The following is a 21,054-nucleotide window of genomic DNA, read 5'->3' on the forward strand; positions in this document are numbered from 1 at the left end:
TTCGCACATCAATCCGCGTATCGGAGAGAGTATTTACCGCTGCCGGATCGATTGCTGGAGCTGCTTCGGTACTGGATGCGCCGTCCAATTCTTCCTGAGGTTGATCTTCGGCAGCTTCTGGTGCAGGGGAGCTTTGATCGAGCTGCTCGGGTTGAGAGGACGATGCCTCGGGAAGTACCGTCGTTGCTTCCGGAAGTTCCTCCGGGAGTTCGGTGGGAGCAATCGGTGCACTCTCGGGAGTAGTCATTGGAGGAGCCTCTGTAGTCGTCGTTGTCGTCGTGGTCGTGGTCGTGTCCTCCGGTTCCGGCTCCTGCGTTGTGCTAAACAGTGAAACTCTCGTCGGTTCGAGTGCGTCCGCTTCGAACGCTTCGCTGTAGGGATTCGAAGTTTTCCGATCCTCAATCCACGTGGGAAGATCATGCTGCAGCGTGGGCTCTCGGTGAGATGTTGGCGAAGGCTTCTGCTTACCCCCACTGAAACCAGAGAATTTGCCTGCCGATGCCTTCAGAATGCTGGTCAGGGGATTCGCGAACACATTGTCCTGCTTCGGTTCCACCTTCTTCGTACCCGCACTCGCACTGGGGCCACTTAGGCCAAGAAATTGAACAAAATGGTTCACCAAAAACTGTACAGTTCTCCGGTTGCGCCGGAGGGCTCGCTCTTCGTCACGTCGATCGTCGCACAAACCACCAGGGACAAGGATGGCCAACGCGGCCAGGACATACAGCAGCACCACACACTTCATCGTAGAGCAGTTTTTCAAGGTAAGTTGCACAAAAATCTTCAAATTCACAATTGTCCCAAACACCCTCTGGCCATCTGAGGCGTTAGTTAACGCACCGCAAGCAGTGTTTCAATTTCACAGATCACCGTCCGATCCGGAGCACGGTCACAAGTAGACTGATTAAGCGACCTCCACCGGGCGTAGCTTATTAGAATGGTTCCTGCCGCCCAACGAGCCAACAGCTCCCCCATCTCGAGCTGACTGATTCATTTCACTGGTTAAGGCCCTCTTTTTCATTTTTCTTAATGTCCACCCTTCACTCCACCGTTTCAGGTTGTCCGGTTCGGCATCCCACCACCCAGAGGCGAACCATTACTCGGGCGACCTGGGCGACTTTTGGAGGTACTTTTATTGCTTGTGGTTGGCTTTTTTGTTTACCTTTTCGTCGGCAAAACGCAAAACCACGCTCGTAATGTATCATTAACCCAGCTGGTGGAGCATAGTACGCAGCAGGCACGGTCCCCATCGTCTGGTTAAGCGGTTCAAACAACCCCTTAAACCTCTTCAGCTTCAGGTGGTTAACCAATTTCATACAAAGTGAGCAGGTTAAATTTGTACCCGTTCAAGATATTCACCACGACCAGCATACCCTCTTCGCCATGGCGCAGGGCGGTCTTCTTGTGCACTGGCCCAGCATTAGAACATAATCCGGTCGAATCGCGCGCACGCGCGTAGGAACGAAGTCGAAAGTTGTCCTGGTCCGGACGAGTTCTACGTGCTCGCGCTGCTACTCCACCCCTAGCGGTGTACATTTTTCGAAGGACCGAAGGATTTACTCCCCTCCTCCCCCCACCCATCCTCGCTTGACAGTCGAGGCGGTAAATTCGAAGCCAAAGGGAGGTGCAGAATAAAAACCTATGTACCGGCCGCATGAACCAGTTTTGGCCGCAAGAATCAGCGTCAGCGATCTTAAAATTCGTATCGATCGGGTTCGGTCGGAAAACCGAAAATTGCAAAATATGCCGTACCTGTTTTGCGTGGCGACACTTTTGAATGGTTGTACGATTTTGAAACGATAGGCATCTGATCGGTTATTACTTTCGGATAACCGGATCTGGCCTTAAGAATCATTCCGAGTACTCGAGAATCGTATTTCTGCATTACTTTCACATTCCGTGATCGCTACTTACAAAAGTTTTTTATTAAGTGGCTTTATTTTATCAAAAATCTTATCTCAATAATATGCAAACAACAATTACGATATTCCCTCCTATTTTTACAAATAGCCCGAATGAAGTCAAACGGATGTAGAAACTATTTTTAAATATCACTAACATAAATGAAACAAAAAAACGAGGTTATCTCCAAACATCTGCCCAACGCCTTACTACCTTTAACCTCATTCGGAGACATATAAATGAATATGATAATGAACTGGGCAAGTAATTATTATGGGTCAGCAAACACATAAAACCGGCTTTGGCTTTGGGATGATGTGTTCAAATGAGCTTTCTATTACGCAACGGTGGTAACGGATACAGTCCGAAGCTGTCGCCAGATTAGCTAAACTTTATTGCCTGCCTAACCTAGTACTTCAAGAAGCGCTTGTTTTTACAATGCATTTACCGGAATGTAGTGTTTGTTGTTTTGCTCTGTATGGAAGAAATATTTTAATATTGTTTTGAAATCATTTTACTCTGTCCATAGTTAATTGAATACTTCACACTCAAACTGCTAAATCATGTCGGCGCATTAGCTCCGTTTAAAACTTCTAACTTGCCGCGTCATGCTTTTTAATATTTTTTTAACGTTTTAGTATAGCCTACATTAGAGGTTTTTTTTTCTTTATTTCCAGAACGAAGCAGATGGAAAGATTCCTAAACGCACGAAACGTTCTGTTGACCGAAAGGACTCGATCGTTCAGATAGTTCTAGTTATTCTTATGCTAACTAATTATGCCTTTGCCAAGCACGATTTAGCTTCGTGCGTCGAACGCCTTTGCTGTTGGAAAAAGAAAAGTGAATGTAGGGCGTCGAGCAAAGTTTAATAGATCCGCGGGCACGATGGACCTTCGACTGCGAGTCCGGCTACTAGCTGGGAGGTGTTTTCGGTGTTATGTTTTTTTTGTTTCTTTGCTCCACTTGTATTCGCCACTGCATGAATCACACATGCATTTAAATTGCCATTTGCCAGGCCTCCAAAAAAGGTGGGAAACGGAGGAAGTGGGTAGATTAAGGAAACACATAAACTTGATCTGATTTAAAGCAACAATTTTGCTGCTGCAAAGAATAACACGCATTTACGAATTACAAAGTTATCTTTGAAATATCCTTGAAAAAGGGGAAACAGCCGAATTAAACGAATAAACACAGCCTATATGGTAACATATACCCGATTACTTTGCCGGCATCGGTACTTTTCGATCGACCCACCAAAGGCGCGATTCGAAGCCGGCACGAGACGTTAATCGAGCCTGTCAAATCGAGAGAGTGTGTGACTGATCCGCTGCAAGTGCATTGTACGACGGGGCGTCTACGGAGCACGGGGAGGCCGGTTTCAGCACGCGAATTCAGGGTTAACCGCCAGAGACACCCTCCCGATCGGTCGATGTCAAACCTGCTGCTCGCTGGATTGTTCGAAAATGTATATTTTTTTACTTCTGCAAAACCAGGTTCATTTTTTAAGAACTAATTTCGGTAAATCCTGAACGAGGCTCGTGCACGCGTGTCCTTGGCTTTGCTGTACCATGCTTGATGGACAATTTAGACGTACCACCCGACATCTGGTGTCCCGCATGCCAGGACTACTTGAGTCGTATCCTGCACAAATTTTGGAGGGTTTGATTTTCATGGGTTTTTTGTTTTTTGTTTTGAATAATGTACCATTTACTTTCACAAAAAACCGGACCCGTTTAGTCTAGTCTAGATGGAACCGTTCAGAACGGTGAGACGGCGTCCTCCATCCTTCGATCGTGGCGCAAGGACTCCACTGCAGCGACCCTGGATGCACAAACCCACTCACCTAGTGTTTCGTTCGACTACGCTTGACAACCGCTTGTTTCCAAACTGCTTGCAGGGCTTGAAAAAAGGGGGTTCTACCCAAACCCATGTGAAAGTGAAAGCATCGAGTCGGGGTTTTTCGGGGCGACAGTTTCCTTTTCCCGCGAGCGATTGGGATTTGGACTCACCACTTCTTGGCGATATTGTTTATGTGCATTCTGACCGTGCGACCGGTGCACTCGAATGGTCTGTTCGTTCGTCCGAAGGACATAGAGCGGTGGTTGATGAATTTTGTTCTGAAGTTGGAACCCCAAGGTTTATCGGGAACGATTTCGTGAGACATAAATAAACTCGAACATTGGAAGCCGTTCTGTATTCTTGCTGGGAAATGAAGGATAATTAAGTGTTCGATGATAAATTTGCGTTATAAATATAGAACTCTTTGGAATTGAATTAAAACCATCTGGGGTGGGAATTCCTGCAGTACCATATTCTACGAGTTTGAGTACATACCCGTGGTGGTAGCGTAAACAACATTTTAAGATTTTTCAAAGAAGCATAAAAGGTACATTATTTATTACTAGTGATTATATGCTGATAATGACCGATATGACTCATTAAGTCATTGAGTTCTGCTAAACATCTCTCTTCGTTTCCTTTTTTATAAACCATAATTTTTAGTTTCGTAAAATGAAAATATTCTTTGAATGTTTATGTATTTCGCTGTTTCAATTTTGTTCTTAACACCAGACTACATTGCTTTGACACCATGCGAAGCGTTTTTAAAATGAGCGATCTAAGCATCTTCTTATGAATAGAGCAACAAGCATAAACATAGTATAAGAATGCAGTTTGTGAATCTTTAGAATAGTTTAAAACATGTACAGCCGTTTTCGAAATATTGAACGAAAAAAGTTAATTCGTAAACAAACCCGTCTTAGTCATCTTTTGATGTAAAGTAAACAGTTCATTTCATATTTAAATTTTTGCGAAGTACGTGTTAACGTACTTCCAATTTTAAATTTCATATAGAGTTTTCTTCGCATAAACCGTGCTGTAGTTTTGTTTCATTTGGAAGTTTTGCTCAACCAAGGTAATAAATAAAGCCGACATTTACGATCCGAATAGTGAGTGCGAGGATTTGAGTCCTTACACCGGTGGAAATGGTAAAAATCGATCCCTCGCCCCCGATCCTTACGCAACCCTCTCGACTGCGTATGCGCAATCGCAATGATAATGCCGGTAAAAATTAAATCCACCACGTCCCGCCCATGTGCAGAACTGGGTAGAAATGGAGGGAAACCCGCATTGAAGATAATCGGTTTCGCATGGTGAATCGATTTAAATATAAATCACCACCATCGTAACATCGGAAGCAGCTCATCCCTTGGTAGAGACAAACCTGGCGGGGGTCAATAAAATTGCAAAACGAAGCTACGCAAAATCGGCATCGCAGAAGAAGAGGAAGAAGGTCCCTGGTACAGGTGGATTACAAGATTACTTATGTATGTATGCGATGCACAGCTGATGCGCCACGGCGTGTACGAATCCCTTTACGCTCGGTCGGCAAAGAAAGCACACCACGAATGGGACGAGGGACCCATTTAGGGGAGCATCGCCAAAAAATCTAACCGTCTGTGCTGCACCGGCCCGGAAAGATGCACTTTTGCTACAAGCAAACAACACACATTCGGGCCCAAAAAATGGCCAACATTCCCAACGCTCCATTCACGGGTTGGCGCACCGGTCTTTCCGCTCGTCGAACGGTGAACGTGCCACGAGAGATCGATTATGCTACCGATGGCGTTCACCGAGTGTGAGAGAAGAGGTAGTGCGTGTGAGAGGAAGTCCGGGTGTGAAATACCAGAGCACGGGGGGAGACAGGGCGGCCGACGTTTTACTCACCCAGTACACGTAGCCAAAAATATAAACTGGCCGCAGTGAAAATTGAAAATCCAGCAAAGCTCACCAGAGTCCGGCGAGGAGGTGGAAGCCGTCCCTAACGTGCGAGACTCATCGTGCATATCAAGAAGCACGCACTGTCCGTACGTAGCCGATGCCGGTCGGCAGGAAAGCAAATCACTTTTCATTTCATTGCGAACACCACGACGAAATACCAACACTTGCCGCGATGGGCAAGGGCTCGAAGGAACGAAGAAGCCCCCCACTGGCGGCCGAACTACTTCGAAGAATCCCTCCATCCTGCTGGAGGTAACGATAGTTCCGCATTATAAATATGACCCACCGGGACCAGTGGTCAACTCATTGTCAAGTTGGCCTTCGGTTGGGTCATTAGATAAGTCGGTGGACATATGCGTGCGTGGCTGTGAAGTTGGAGTTTCCGGTGCCATCCCTATTCTGCTCCTCCGTGAAAGTAGTGTAGTTTCGGTGGACATTCTCCCCGCACAGTGTGACATCATGAACCGGAGCGTAAAGTGTTTGCTTGTGGTGCTTCTGGTGGGCTTGATCGTGTTGGACCAGGTGTCCGGTTTGCAGAGGAAGAAGAAACGCGGTATATACCACGGTCTGCACGGGTACGCGCTGGCCGGCGTCGGTTCTATTCCCTTCCACAAGGGCTACCATCCAAGCCCGTACGCTCGATTCCCGGGCCTGCACAAGGGTTCGTCGATCGGTGGGGTACTTCCGCCCGGATACGCGCTCTTCCCCGGTGGCGCTAGCGTTGCGTCCTACCACCGTAACTTCCCGCGCTACCCGACCGTTTACGGGGCGAACCTGTTCCCAGGATTCGGCGTGGCTCCGGTGAAACCACTCGCCGCCGGTTTTGCACCACCACTCGCCACCGGATTGACACCTTTCGCACCCGCGCCAGCTCTTCCTGCAGTTCCTGCGGCCGTACCCGCCCCATACCCACAGGCCTACTACCCGCTGGGAGTCGCACAGGCCGCCGGAAACACGCAGCAGACGCAGTTCTTTGCCACCTACCCCCAGAAGCCGTTCATCCCTGTGGCCGTTCCGGTGCAACCGGAGCCAGCGCCCGCCAAGGTGCCGGTCGTTATCCAGAAGCCCTTCTTCACCGCCTTCTCGACCGCAGTCCCAACGGGAGTGTACAACCCGGCCGGTGTTGCCGTATCTCACGTGCAGCCACAGTTCGTCGGTGTTCCCGTGGTCACCGGAAGTGCGAGCGGTGTAACGCCTACCTTCGCCACGACTGCCAGCAGCGGCACGACGGTCACACAAGCACCGCAGCAGCCTTGGCGGCCGGTGGTGGTGAACCAACCGGCACCACCAACCCCAACACCACCGTCCAACGCGTACCTACCATCGTACGCGACCTCGCAGGGACAGATCTACATCAGTAGCACACCCGCCCCATCGCTACAGGACCATCAACAGCAGACACAGGCACACCACCAAGCACTGCTGGAGTACGAGCAGGGTAAGCAACACTCGTCCAACAAACCTAAGAAGTCACAGATCCTTATCAAATATCTCTCGTCCATAGCATCCCTTCACCAGCAGGGCGGAAGCGGTGCGTTCAACGGTCAACCGTACGATGTCGCCTCCAACCATGGCCGGTACACGGGTCCCTCGAGCTACGACGTCGACATCACCCACAATGGCTACCAGAAGAAGAAGAAATAGGACACTCCAGCCCGGAGGCGCCGTTTGGTGGTGTTTCCGTGTTAGTCACATGCCAGCAGTTTCTTGTTTCGCTAGACAGGGAGGCAAGTTTCACTTTTCGTGGGCTGAGCCCATTTGTGTAGGATCGTGTTTTTGTTGAACTAATTTAAATCGAATAAATTATTACCTTTTTCGTCCCCAAAATGACACTGTGAGACGGTTTTATTGCGATTGGCCTTTTGGGAGCCGGCATGAACGAACGACTTCAACGTTACCCCTTAAGCGACGAACCCATAAAGACCACCCTTGACACTTTCGATCACGATTTGTCACGGTGAACCGACGGTATGGCACGTTTCGGCTCACAAGGTACGTGATCAATGTTTGAGGCGGAAGTACTGTTGGAGCCCAGGTCGTGACTAATTTCACCGAAATTCAATCTGATGGGTTAAATAATTTTCTAATACCTAACCACAAGCATACCTTCCCTGCAGATGGGAAAGTAAACTGAACGGGCATTCAGTTTCCGAGCACCCCTACGGGACATGCATAATTTTATCGCGGCATATTTGGAAACATTATCGATTGCATATTAATTTAATAACTTTTCCCTTCGGTGCCTTGCTCAATACGCACTTTGCCTATCGATCACGTGCGATGGAACGTGTGTCAGGGTTGTTTGTTGTTAGTTTACCAATTTAAAAATAACGCTCTTTTGGAAGTAACCCATATTGCATACCTTCGGGGGTATTGATACTACGTTCAATAGCGTTACCAAGCGTTACATTGTCTTGATCACAAGAGTTCGCAGTGCATTAACCCTTGCAGCATCAGTTCGTAGCGGTAATTTTACAGGTGCTAGGAGGGTCCGCGACAGCCGAGCGGTAGCGCCGGTTAGAAAACCGGCCCATGAGCGCCGGGGCTCACCACCTCGACGGCGTGGGTTCGAATCCCAACCGAGACCGGACGCTCCCCTGTACGAGAGGACTGACTATCCACGTACAACAGGGAAGCAAGTCTCGTAAGCCCTTAACGGGCAGGCATGACCAAGAGGTCGTTACGCCAAGAAGAAGAAGAAGAAGGGAATGATTTGTAGGTTTGAGGTAAAACAGCGGGAATATCGTACTTTCATCGGGGTTAACGCGTACTAATGCGGAACGAGGAAATCTAAAACTTATCGCTCATTAAAAGATAAGACTCCGATCGGAAAAGGCATCACGATTTGTCGGGAGATTATTTTCTAATCAGCATGCACAATCTATCGCATTAGTCCACAATACAAGTGTTTACCAATCCATTCATGGTTTTCACAAAGTTCATTCATTCAATGAACGGTAAATACAATTCAAATGGCGTGTCGTGGTACAGTTATCGTCATTAAAATAATTAACATATTCACACTACTATTTAAAGGCAATTATTTTCAGGGAATAGGGACCTCTATGTATGTACTAACGATGAATCAAAAATGGGAAGCATAGTGGTATGGGCAAATTCAATTTTAAATTAGAGTCTCATGTATCAATACTAGAAGTCAAAATAATTTTACTTTATTGGTAATCTTATAATACCAAACACATATCGCGGAAGTAAAGAAAATTATTCTAGACATAAATAACATATGTAACAGAACAGTTATCTCATGAAGCAAGCAACATTTGTTTTGATTTTTTTTCAGTTGTAATTAACACTAATAAAGTTATGAATTTGAACAAAAGGTTCTAAGGGTATTCTGTAGCATGAGCTCTTGTTTATCTATTTAATTGATATCCGCTTGAAGTAGTGCATGGTGTTTTAATACTAGAAGACATCAACATTTAGTAGCGTCGTAAAACAAACTGTTGAAAAAAGACTATTAATGGATTCGTTAGACAAAATCTAAATTGAGTAAATTTAGTTTCCATTTTTATTGATACCATAGATTCGAAGTAAGCTTTAAAGAAGACCATTGATATGAATTTGAAAACGATTTTCTCAATAGACGGTTTATATTCATCATAGAAAGCACGCATATTTTACGTAAAAGATTTTTTCCATTCTTTTATTGTACTGTACAAATGCTAGAGACTAAAGTAAAAAAGAGTAGTTGTAATAACACAGTAGTAGGCAAAGTAAAGTAGAATATAAAAAAACACACTCATTACATTAGTCGTATACTTTCGAAAGTATTCACAGCATCGGTCCAAGGGGGGTTCATTGATCAAGAGAGAAATTTAGAGGGGGGCCAAAACTCCCCCGATGGGTGTACAACCCAAAGGAGGGGCAATTGAAGGTGGAAATTCTCTGCAGTACGGATCAAAAAACGCTGCTTTGCGCCAGAGACACTGATCCCATCACTTTCCAAGGGTCCCTAAGGATGTTTCCATGAGCTTGAGGGAACTCCCGAAGAGTTGGACAACTCTTTTATCGGCACCGGAGCTTTCTGCACTCAGGATACACACACACACACCCAAACTAAGGCACGCACACACTTGCACATACACTAACACACTAAGGAAGGAAGCGGTGCTTATCTGGATGCACGGATGTTGGGCTTCCTTGAGGAAGATGATGAGTTCGTGGTGTCTTGGTAGCTGGCAGCTTAGTGAAGTCCGTAGCCGAGACCGTACGGGTAGCCGGAGTATCCACCGGTGTAGCCACCGTAGTATCCGGAGTGCGCGCCATAGCCCGGGTACGAGCCGTAGTAGCCGAGGCTGGATCCGTATCCGAGACCCGAGCCGTAGCCGAGTCCGTGACCGTATCCGTATCCGCCCAGTCCGCCGTAGTAGCCGTGTCCGGCCAGACCCGGGTAGCCGGAGTATCCGTAGCCGAGTCCACCGTAGCCGATTCCACGCTTCTCGGTCACCTTCGACTCCTCAGCACCGTAGACGGCGGCGACGGCCAGGACGAAGAACAGAGCAATCTATTCGGAGCGAGGAAGAAAAGCGCAGACCAGTTAGTCGGTTCGCTGGACACGAAGGATCCTGCCACGACTTTGGTGCGTTGGACACTTACGAAGGACTTCATGATGATGCGTTTGGGTTGGTTGAGTTGGGCTTGGGTTGACGAGTAGAACACGTTTGTGGAGTGATGTACCGTGCTGTACGCTGGGATTGCAGGAGGCGAATTGATGCCGTCGTTGAAAATCGCCATTACTTTTATACGAAAAGCGGTACCGTAGAATTTCCCTGCCCGAGCCGTCGTTTCGCACGCTCGCCGCTGCATTCGTCGCTGGGTTGCCCTTTCCCTTTGGTTCTACAATTGCACCCAGTGCAGCCGGCCCGACTGACTCATTCGTTCGTACGTCGTACAGGTTCCCCCCTCCTTTCAGCCGTTTGTGGCCGGCAACAGATGCATTTTCTCCCTCACGCCACCGAACCGCGGGTTCACGACAGTGCGAATTTTCCTCTCCGTTAACCCTCGAACCTGCGGGGCATGGAGTACTTTACCGATCGACCGGCTGGGGGATGGCGGTGGTGGACGGCATCGACAAATGCAGATGCAACCCTTTGGGCCTCCCCGTTCTTCACCCCATTTCACATCCCTGCAAGAAGGCGGGGAGGGTTGCCCACGACGATTCGTTGTTCTTTTCAAACGCCGGCCACCCGACGATGAAGAATGGCATTTGTTCAGGCGCAAATCACACCACCGGGAGGCACTGTTTTTCCCGCGGCTGGCAAAACAAGCACCTAAAAAAATACCCCCAATTGTTTCCTAATCGTACGGACACGCCAGGTGGAGGAACACACGCGGGGTGTGGAGGAGTTTTATGCTGTCATTCTATCGTTTGAGTGCCGCTTTGCGCCCCCTTTGGCGGAACCCCGAAAGTTCGTTGGGGGTGTGAAATTAAAACGACTAAAGCGCTAATCACACCGGCCTAGAGCCAGCTACAATGTGTTTTCCTTGGGGGATGCCGAAATAAAAAAACACCAACTAACAGCACACACGAAGAAAACGGGAAAATCACACGCAAAACCCGCAGAACCACCGCCGGATCGGTCAACGTAAGTCAACGGATTTATGACTCTATTTTTTGCCACCATTTTTTCCCAGCTCCTCCCATCGAACACCATCCGAAAAACATTCCTGATGCTGATAATGGTAGAAAGAATCGTACGAATTGGGGTCATCGTGCGAGAAAACATCCCCCAATGGTACGGTTAACGAATTCATTAATTGTTCATTAATGATCGCCAAGGGAAGCGATCGGATGCGATGCTAATTTTGTGCAAATAGGCACTCAGTCTAACATGGAGCAGCCAAGCTCATTACATTCGTGGGTACTTGCTTAGCGAACTGACTTGTTAGATCAATAAAATTATGACCATTTACATAACCGCAATGATACTCTAACAAAATGTGTATTTTTAATATCTTTCATTCCACTAAACATTTATCAGGAGCTTCAATGTTTATCATTCTTGATCTTTGATTCAATTAGTACAGTTTAGTACGCAAGCTCTGAGCATATGACTTTTATCGCATCCCAAGAACACCACCAAGCAACAGCTACTGCTGCCTTGGATCGACCCGTCGATGTGGCTAGAAAATATCAGCAAACTAATAAATAACACTGCCGATGTTAGCGAGCCGGGTCGTGAGAAACAGTCCAACCGGCGGACGCATGTCGAGAACCGACAGCACATTTCCTGCCCCAGTCAACATCGCAAGCACCCTTCAATTCACCCCTCAGATGGAGAACCCAAGCAGGAGTATGGCTTGGTACTTAGTTGGCCCTCTTGAGGTGATCTAACGCACGAAAATAGGCCTCGACCGGGGCAAGGGAGGTAAAGAAAGTGACCAAAACCCGATGCGGCCGGGCGCCTCCAAGAGGTGCGTCCATGTCCAAACCGAACCCTAAACCGAACCTCCAGCCACCGTAACACCACCCGTTTACTGACCAGCTGACTATCTCCATCGGCCGCTTGTTGTCGATGCTCTTTCTCTCCATGCCGCACGGAAAAGAAAGGCCACCTATTTGAAGCATTGGAGCTAATGCGCGAGGCTGCTGCAAGAGAGACCGTGCCGGCTCAAATGGGGCTGACAACGGCAGACCAGACCACGCTTCCAGTCTAGACCACGCCAACGAGATATATGATGCAACGCGCGACCAGGGCGCACGCGCGTCCATGTTATCCGTTACGCAGCGCAGACGTCGGGAAAAACAACGCTCCGTCCGTGTCGAGGGGGTTGGGGCAGGAGGAAACAAATCGTTCACGGCCGAACTGAGTGTCAATGCGTCAATTCGACCGGGGCGAGAACGGCGTAGGACAGTGTTGACGAGGACGAAACACAATCCCGGGACTACGCGGAGTGTGAATGAATTATCGTTTCGGCCGCGTGGACGACCGCGTGGAAATATTAAGTTGTTTTCGGTTTCGATCGTTTGCCGACGGTTCGAAAACGGGCCCGTTCGTCGGGGATCATCGAAACCGCGTATTTTGGGTTCCGACGCGTCCGCACCACGACATGCCGATCACGTGTATCCTAGTTTATGGAGAAAACTTTCGGCACCGCTACCGTAGTTATGTTTGATTATTGTTGACTGCTGGGGCATGGCGGAAGTAAAGGGGTGTGTTCAGGAACTGATCAAAAAGAAAAAAATACCACTTTTGTTTTCCATTTCAAAGTAGTAAATTAGTAGGAAATATAAAAGTAGCTTCGAAACAACACTAAGACAAAGTCAAAACTAAGAAACAACTTCAAGTGAAACAAATGTAGAATCCAGGAGAAATATTGTTAAAAATGTAAAAATAGAAAAACTGGTTTCTACAGTGCAACATGAATAGTGTAAGGACTTTAATTTAATTTTCATTCCAACATTCAATAGGATATGATGGTATGATAAGGAATATACTGTGGCAAATAACAATATTGATACCTAAACTACTATTTTTCTCCATAGTCAGTCTTCTGGAACAGGGGAGGTTAAGGTCTTAGTTAGTTTTCAAAACTTGAGTAAAACTGTGTATACAATTCACTTTATTCAAATGATGCCTACACATTATTGCAGCAATCAAAATAAGAGATCAAATGTACATGATCACTGAAGATAAATATCAGTGTTTAGCCCTTATGACCCTAAATTATAATTTTAACAGATTGTAGCATCTATGACGTTGAGGACTTTGTTTGGTGCATACGTTTACTAATATACTTATTAATTGACGTTTGACCTTGTCTATCATTTCTCATTCTGTAAAAGACCCTACGCTATTCTTTACCCCTCTAACTGAAATGTGGACAATTCGTTTTGGTTGGCTTAAAATATGGTCGTGTACAATTTTGACAAACGATGTACCACCAGGGAATATCACTCGTCAACCCCGCTGACCTCAAGACGACGACATTAAGCCGTAAGCTGTCCTATCGGTGGGATAAGGCGTACCACCAGGTTCCTCCGACCCACAGTCCATTATTGGTAGCGATGATACGCGCTGCACGCAAATCTCACCATGCAGAAGCCCATGTGCCGGGAAACAATTGCGCGGTTGCCCTTGCCACACACAGGTACACACATATTCTCACATTTGTAGGGCCCTTGGCAGGGTGACAATTTACCAAACCAATTGCTGCCCCGTGTCGCTCCCGGTCGCCCAGGTGGTGACTAACGGCCCCCGCGGAAGGTGCAGGAGAACATAACGTGACAACCCCCTCACAAGACACCCCACGCGCTCGCACAATCTCACGGCCCCGCTACACACGTTGCAACCCCTCAGGGGCCGCCGACCGAAGTGGCCAACAATGGAAGCTAACATATAACTACCGTGCAATGTCCGGCTGGGCGTCCGACAGTCCCTTTCGGAAGGGCGCGTAATTATCGGAGTCGCCAAATGTTGGCCCTTGGCAACGTTCCGTCACACGCTATCGGATCGGGTGCTCGGTCCATCGGTAGCGTCGTAATCATCCCCGGCTTGGTTCTCCTCGGATAAGGTTCGCTTGTCCCGTCGGCTCCCTGAGGTTTCCTCTTCTCCGAAAGGTTCTGCAAAAAATACCACCAGCGAAACTCAAGGTTCTAACCCTCTGGGAACTATGCTTCTGAGGAGCTCGTTCTCTAGAAGACAACAAACAACATAAAGCCCACCGGCAATGCGCCGGAAGGTGTGAAGCGTGCCGGCGTCTCGCAGCGGCTCGATTGTTTCCGAAAGGGTCGCCGCGCGAAAAAACGGGGGCAACAGTGTCACTGCCGGGCAACCCGTACTTCTTCCTCCAATTTCACCCACCAGCAACGAACCTCCCCAGCGGTAGGTAGGTTCCTAATGGTGGAGATAACCATCTAATGAGCGCAACGGGTGCCATTGCGGGAAACGCTTACTGACTTTACTCCTCCGGCGGCGATCGTCTATCGTTTACCGAGACGGACCGATTTCGATCGCGGAAGACATGCGTCCTTGCTGCCCTCTTCGTAGGAATAAAGCGCGAACCGAATCCAATTCGCGCCGGGCGACATTTCAATCCAACCGTGGATCCTCGTGAAGCCCGAAGAAAATGAGCAATTTATCAGCATGTCAAAAGAATGTTAACTTAATTACCGCCACCGATCGGAGGGTTGATATTTCGCCGTAATCTGCATCGGCCGGTTCAAACCCCGTTGGGAGCGGTGCATGATTAATAGTCACCCGGTTGGGTTGGGAAAATAATTTAGCCCACACCTTGCGGCGGAAAACAGTAGGTCGGGGAGGGGCTTGGATCGAAAAATAAAACATCAAATAACCTTTTATGACGATCGATGGAGATCTTTTCTTTACCGAAGGGGAGCAAGGGTTGAGTTGCTAGAACAAACTCGATCATTACTGCCCTTGACTCTGTGACGAACACCTATCCTAGACGTTGGGTGGAAAACACGATAATAGTTTTCCTTTCAGCTCCAATATCCAGGCCGTTTCCGTGTTGGTTCCAACATACACTGCCTTGGGTTTGAAAACCGCCGTTCAATGTTGTATCAATTTGCCAACTCAACGAACGCCGCGGTCAAGCGTGAAACCGCAAATTGGTTTATCGGACCATCAGGAGTTGAACCGCAGTTCAACCCGCAGTTTGATGCCGTCATTATTCCTATCACAACAAATCAGGCACACCGGAGACCCTGCGCTGGTGACGGTGGAGTCCGAATGGCGGCTCTTTGTCCTACGCCACCAATCTTTCAGCTATCAGGTCTCTAGAGCCCAAGGTACTAAGAATGTTTGATCATAACTTTCAATTAAGCCAAAAGTGCTGATGGGATTATGATTCATCGCGCCTCATTGGAAGGCCTATATTTATAGTCTGGTTTAACTCGGGCATGGATCTAAATTATCTTGTAGAACTAGGGCTCGGAAAGGTTAAGGGCAGAGTAAAGAACAAACACCGCGACAAGTTACACCACCTCATGCACGGTTGACGTCATCTCTGGAGTTTGACTATCGAAGTACTCCAACACAGTTCGTGTTAAATGTTATACTCCTCATTTATTTAGTTTGGAAGCTTCCTTTAAACAAACTCTCTCAAGCCAGAAGATCCGTCGGGTTGCAAACGTTTAGCCCCATCCGATGGGGACCTTGTTTGTAAAAAAGGTTAAAAATAAATAAACCACACTCCGGGAGCGCGTGGTAATTGAAGACCCTCCGGCGTTCCGGTCTGCTCTCTAATGGCCGCTGATGGCAGCGTTCACCATGCCCACCGTGTACACGTGGTCTGTGAGGTGTTCAATCTTCGTAACCACGGTGATCACGATCCAATGTTTTTCTGGGAAGGGAGGATCTGATTTAACACCAGCTTGTAGTAGCAGTCTGGTAGGATGCTTTACCAATCGACTGATTATTGAGCCCGATTCTTCGGCGGAGAGATGAAACAAGGGAAACCGTTCTTAGCCTCCGCAGACTACCAGTCAGTCAGCGAGCGGGAACATTGGTTAGATCCACTCCTAACCTCCACTCACCAGGTCATCGTTTTTGTGGTGGCCAACGAAAATGTTTACCTTCCTCGCAGAAAGTACATTTTAATCACGACCATTATTTATAGCGCAACAGATCGAATTGAAAATGTAATTGCCAACGGCCGGCTACGATCGGTCGGCATGGAGGCTTGCGTTGATCTCCCGCAGGAGAAGGAGTGCGGACGAAAGCTGGAACCGGCAGCGCTTTGTCCCATGTTCTGCTTTGCATTCTGGTTGTCGACCACCGGACCGGTCCATTATTACCAGCAAAGCGCGATCCGATTCGGTAAGATGCCAGTCAGGGGGTGTCAGTGGCCGAGTTTAAGAAGCACTCTTTTGGATGGAGCCGATTTTTAACAGACTCTTGTTAGCCGGATTGATTCATGAACCGATTGTAAGCGGCGGTAACAACGCGGTTTATTCGCCGGAGGATTAAAAACGAAGCAACAACACGATCTTTACCGTTTTTCTTGTTCTTACAGAGATAAGATTAACACACTTTCATAAAGCTTAAAAGATAAACAATCGAATAAATATAATTTGAAAAACCTCCAACGGACAACCCAATAGACCGACTCTGGCTAGTAAATGTTAATTCTGTTCATCGCAATCCATCAGCCCTGACATGCGCATTCTCACAATCGCCAGCTTCCTTCAGCCCGTGGGGACAGAAGAAAAATGAAACGCTACGTTTAGCACCGGCCTGCCATTAATTAAGCCATCACATTTAAAGTTCTTGCCCAAAGGCCTTCGGTTAACATTACGGCCTGGTGCATTGGGTGCCTCGTGTGGGCTTGACTTAAATATCGTAGGCAAATCCGGTTCATGGGGTTAATCTGACATCTACTAGGTATGTCTTGCAAGTTCTTATCTTTTCAGGTGATTATTCTGCTCGGTTTTTCTGTTTTACGCATGCGACAAATACGAACTAAAATACAATAATTTTGGGTTTCAATTCAACCAAATACACAGGAATTTTCATGGTGTACGAAGGGGTTTTCCTGCTCGTTAATCGTTAATGCTAGTAGGAAAAACAAACAACATAACCAACTCTGCTCTAACACGTTCATTGAACGAAATGGTCCTGTGCCTCGCATCCCGTGCGATCGCGAAAAGGAATGCACCTCAACCGAGGGGGGAAAGTGGTCCACTCGGATCACTTTCAACTATGGGTACCGCAATTTGCAGGCGAGGTCTTCGATAAGAACCACCGCCAGCCGGTACGAGCGTATGGGAGGCGGCCGGTAAATAAGTCATCGCGATTACCAGCGTCTCAAGAGGTTCGGTTTGGGTCGGGCCGTTTGCCGGTTGACACAGTTCGACCCAAAGGTTGCGATGGTCCAGAAACTGGTTCCAGCGTTCGGTTGCTGCTGGTCAGTCGAATGCAAGCAATGAGAAAAGACGAAAGGGACCGTCTAGGGCAGACTGATTTGTGTTATGTGTTGTTGTTTTAGCTTTTTCTTTAAATTTCCCTTTCTTTTCCTCCGTTGCTTGGGAAATCTACAAGAGGAATATGAAAAAGGCTCTACAATTCGTAACACGTGCTGATATGCGATAAATCAAATAAAGAAAGTTACCAGCAGGTTGTCAATAGTTTTGATTCGAATAGAATACACTCCACGTGGATGTAGTCGACGGTTATCAATCATAACAACTTCATCGTATGGTGCGACGTAATCTAAAATTCTATCATCGAGTGCATTTGCAGCAACGCGACATTTACCGTCCTAGAATGTCCGAAAGATTTGAGCCAGCTAAATGCCATTATCTTCGTTCTTGCGTTTGAAAAGGGCCGGACGAATTTTCTACCATACACCGAACCAGATATCCAACGGTCCGGGTTGAATTGCACCCGTGCCAGGTACTGGACCGACATACCACGGTCAACTGTTGCCCCCTAGTGGGCTCGTGAGCTATGAGCGCCGGAATGCAACGCCAAGCGGAGACGCCAAGGAGTTGCATCGCACGCAGCGAACCGTGCATCTCGATCGTGTCCTCATCTCTTGCGCTGATGTCATAGAGCGCCGTTCGGTGTTTGCACAATCGATGAAATCGAGAGTGGATAATGACCGGGTACTTGCGTTGCCATCTATTAATTCGCTAATCAGTACGTCCGATGCGCCCGGTTCGAATGATCACCGGTCAGCAAGCGAGATATGCAATCGATGGTTTGTTATTTTATTTCAAACCTGACCTTCGCCGCCCGTGTCCAGAATGATTTTCTAACTGGGCGGATATTACGGAAGATTCGGCGTGTAACGGATCATTGTTTGCGAGATCGTGGTTGATTGATTCCGTTCTATGGCAGATCGATCAATCGGTCCTTGCTGTTTGTCATCAGCTGGGAGATTAATAACTGTGCTTTGGCGATCCTGGATCGGCTGCACGATGATGAAAGCCTCCGGGGATTAAAATGATGAGAACATGATACGTTCGGAGGAAGTGCCCTATGAATCGAAAGTCTGTGGGGATTGATTTATTGCCGGCACATCATGTCCAGTACCGATGATGAGGTCAGCTCCAGTGACGTTATTTAAGCCAACAGCCTGTGTGCAAAAGAGTAGACCGATCGGACATCGTAAATAGGTCACTCGAAAAGTGCAGTTGGTCGATATGTTGAAAATCACGTATTGCCATTTGCATATTGGTGTGCATATTTTTGAACATCTTCGGAAAAGACCTACGAACGGAAGGGCCTTCTCCGGATGGTTGATGGGAACACGTACCGGCGAGTTGGAAGCATGCTGTCGGGTACCAGAAGTGCATTTTAATTTCACAAAGATGTCAAAAGCATTCGCGAGCGCTGATGGATGGTCATATGTGGGACAAAACATGTGTTACCACATTTCACCACCGTTCACGGCGCACGTATCGATCGGTTGGGCGTGTGATGTTGCATAAGTTTTTTTGGGTTCAGTTTTGTAGAAATATAGCTTATTCAAGTCTAGCAGAATAAAGCATACTTAAATGGAAATTTTAAAGTGCACCTGAACTGCTAAAAAATCTAAAACAAAAATTTTTAAAAGTATCCAAAATTTAAAAAATTGATATAGACTAGAAAGAAAAATATTAGTATTGCCATGGCCGTGATAAAGATTCAAACAAGAATAGGATTGTGGTGTTTCACCAGCTCGATGATACTTTTTCTTTTTATTAATACCCATCGGCGGATTCTGGAATAATTTATCGTTATCGTCTCAGTTGTTTGCTCGAAACTCCAAGCGTTCCTTTACCACCCTCGTAACTTTCCTCGCAGTGACGGCCACAGGCCCGTTTCCTTGCCCACGTCGGGTCGATGCCACTACGCCGAGTGCTCTAATGTTCCGATCCGGCTTCAGTTGAGGAACGATGTGAGTGACGTTAGTCGTTCATTAAGTTGCAGTTGAGTTTTAATTAGCTGAGACAACGTGACCACCATCAACAAATCCTTGACGTTCGAGTTGAACATTTGCGCAAATTGATCTCCGCTCATGTTCGGCACCGAGTGAATCAGGTCCAACAGTGCCCGGCCGACCGTATTGTCGGGCTGCTGCTTCTCGCTCAGCACATCCTCCACGTACGCCAGCACCTCCCCGAGCAGTGTCAGCAGCTTGCCCGAGGCTTCGGTAACCTGCGCCAGGTCGAGCATCGGCGAAACGGTGCGCGGACGGTTGGCACTGGTCTGCAGTCCGATTGTTTTCATGCACAGCTGCAAGCCCACCACCTCCGGCTCGTAACTGGTCACTTCCACGTTGATGGGCGTGAACATGCAGCCACTCTTGCCACTCGGTACGCCGAGCGACACACAAACGTACGCCTTGATACCCATCCGGGCGCCCGTCAGCGAAGTGTCCAGCGTCAGATGGATCGGATTCGTGCACTCACGCGCATAGTACTCGTGGATGACCGAGCTATGGTTCGTCACTTCCTGGCCGGTTGCCCACCATCCTTAGAAACAAAACGAGACACGGGGTTTGTAGTGCCCATTGTCCAGAGCAGCACCATTCCTCCTTGTCAACAATCCATGACTTACCCACAACATTCTCGGACGCATTTACCCGCTGATTCAACTCATACAGATCGCTTGCGTAGCCTAGCTCAGCTTCCACCTGATCCGTATGCTCCTTGTGCGGCAAGCAGAAGCAATTGGTCACCTCTACGACACCCTTGTCGGTGGAACCTGCGGAAAAGTGCAAAAAGTTGTGGTTATGTTTGTCGGATACCAACTGGTGCTAGGGAAACCCCGGTTCCTTACCGAGCAGCGTGCCGATAACACGCTCCGAGTCATTGTTTCGTCTTTCGTAGGCATCCACAATCTGGAACAGCACTACCGGATGTACCCGCACGGTTAAATTCAGTGGCAAATTAATCGTCGACATGATGCACGGGGATCGGACCAAAGACACACTTTGACAGAGACATATTAGTGTTGGCAGAATCGGGATTCGGAAGATTCTAAGATTCGATCCCTAGACGGATTCCAAAGATTCGAATCGCATTTGACGGATTCTAAAGATTCGAATCCCATCGGACAGATTCTAAAGATTTGGATCCCATTTGACGGATTCTAACCGAGGAGCCACACGTAACCGGTCGTGCCCGGTTCCGATTTTCTGACAGCAATATTGCTGCCAATGGCCATTTTACACTATCTTCCAAAATCGACGGACAGAAATATTCCTCGTCTATTAAGGGTATAAACAGTAAACAGTAAACAAACAAAGGTTTGACAGCCAGTACCTCTTTCCACTGCGATGCCTCCCAAAAAAATTATTGGTTGGTTATGAGGAGTCCATGCCTACCAAAAATACACTTGGCAAGGTTCTTTTTGGTAGGCTTGTATACCTTTGGTAGGAAAGTGCAGCAAGGTTCTCCTT

The 21,054-nt window shown here is 47.7% G+C and overlaps 3 protein-coding genes across 3 annotated transcripts; 1 reads left to right on the forward strand and 2 right to left on the reverse strand.

The window, feature by feature from the left end:
- Window positions 1–6,141: 6,141 nt before the first annotated feature.
- On the forward strand, window positions 6,142–7,326 carry LOC131261026 (nematocyst expressed protein 3-like). The gene is made up of 2 exons (XM_058262908.1): window positions 6,142–7,120; window positions 7,187–7,326. The coding sequence occupies exons 1-2, from the start codon at window positions 6,142–6,144 to the stop codon at window positions 7,324–7,326; spliced, it is 1,119 nt and encodes a 372-aa protein (XP_058118891.1).
- Window positions 7,327–9,886: 2,560 nt separating this feature from the next.
- Window positions 9,887–10,311, reverse strand: LOC131259632 (keratin-associated protein 19-2-like). The gene is made up of 2 exons (XM_058261171.1): window positions 10,300–10,311; window positions 9,887–10,207 (listed from the first exon to the last, which is right to left on the reverse strand). Exons 1-2 carry the CDS (start codon window positions 10,309–10,311, stop codon window positions 9,887–9,889), a joined length of 333 nt encoding a protein of 110 aa, XP_058117154.1.
- A 9,000-nt stretch (window positions 10,312–19,311) lies between these two features.
- LOC131271692 (eukaryotic translation initiation factor 3 subunit F) lies at window positions 19,312–20,591 on the reverse strand. Its single transcript, XM_058273201.1, has 3 exons — window positions 20,433–20,591; window positions 20,211–20,357; window positions 19,312–20,125 (listed from the first exon to the last, which is right to left on the reverse strand). Exons 1-3 carry the CDS (start codon window positions 20,554–20,556, stop codon window positions 19,533–19,535), a joined length of 864 nt encoding a protein of 287 aa, XP_058129184.1. The 5' UTR covers window positions 20,557–20,591; the 3' UTR covers window positions 19,312–19,532.
- Between the last annotated feature and the right edge of the window lie 463 nt (window positions 20,592–21,054).

This window comes from Anopheles coustani, chromosome 3, assembly GCF_943734705.1.
Source record: "Anopheles coustani chromosome 3, idAnoCousDA_361_x.2, whole genome shotgun sequence".
Lineage (NCBI taxonomy): Eukaryota > Metazoa > Arthropoda > Insecta > Diptera > Culicidae > Anopheles > Anopheles coustani.

Bases quoted from the DNA above. Each gene is read 5' to 3' on its own strand.
- LOC131271692 (XM_058273201.1), bottom strand. From the start codon at position 20,556: ATGTCGACGATTAATTTGCCACTGAATTTAACCGTGCGGGTACATCCG. The intron at 20,358-20,432 runs GTAAGGAACCGG...ACTTTTCCGCAG, and splicing joins TGTTATCGGCACGCTGCTCG to GTTCCACCGACAAGGGTGTC. The intron at 20,126-20,210 runs GTAAGTCATGGA...TTTGTTTCTAAG, and splicing joins TGCGTCCGAGAATGTTGTGG to GATGGTGGGCAACCGGCCAG.
- LOC131261026 (XM_058262908.1), top strand. From the start codon at position 6,142: ATGAACCGGAGCGTAAAGTGTTTGCTTGTGGTGCTTCTGGTGGGCTTG. The intron at 7,121-7,186 runs GTAAGCAACACT...TCTCGTCCATAG, and splicing joins ACTGCTGGAGTACGAGCAGG to CATCCCTTCACCAGCAGGGC.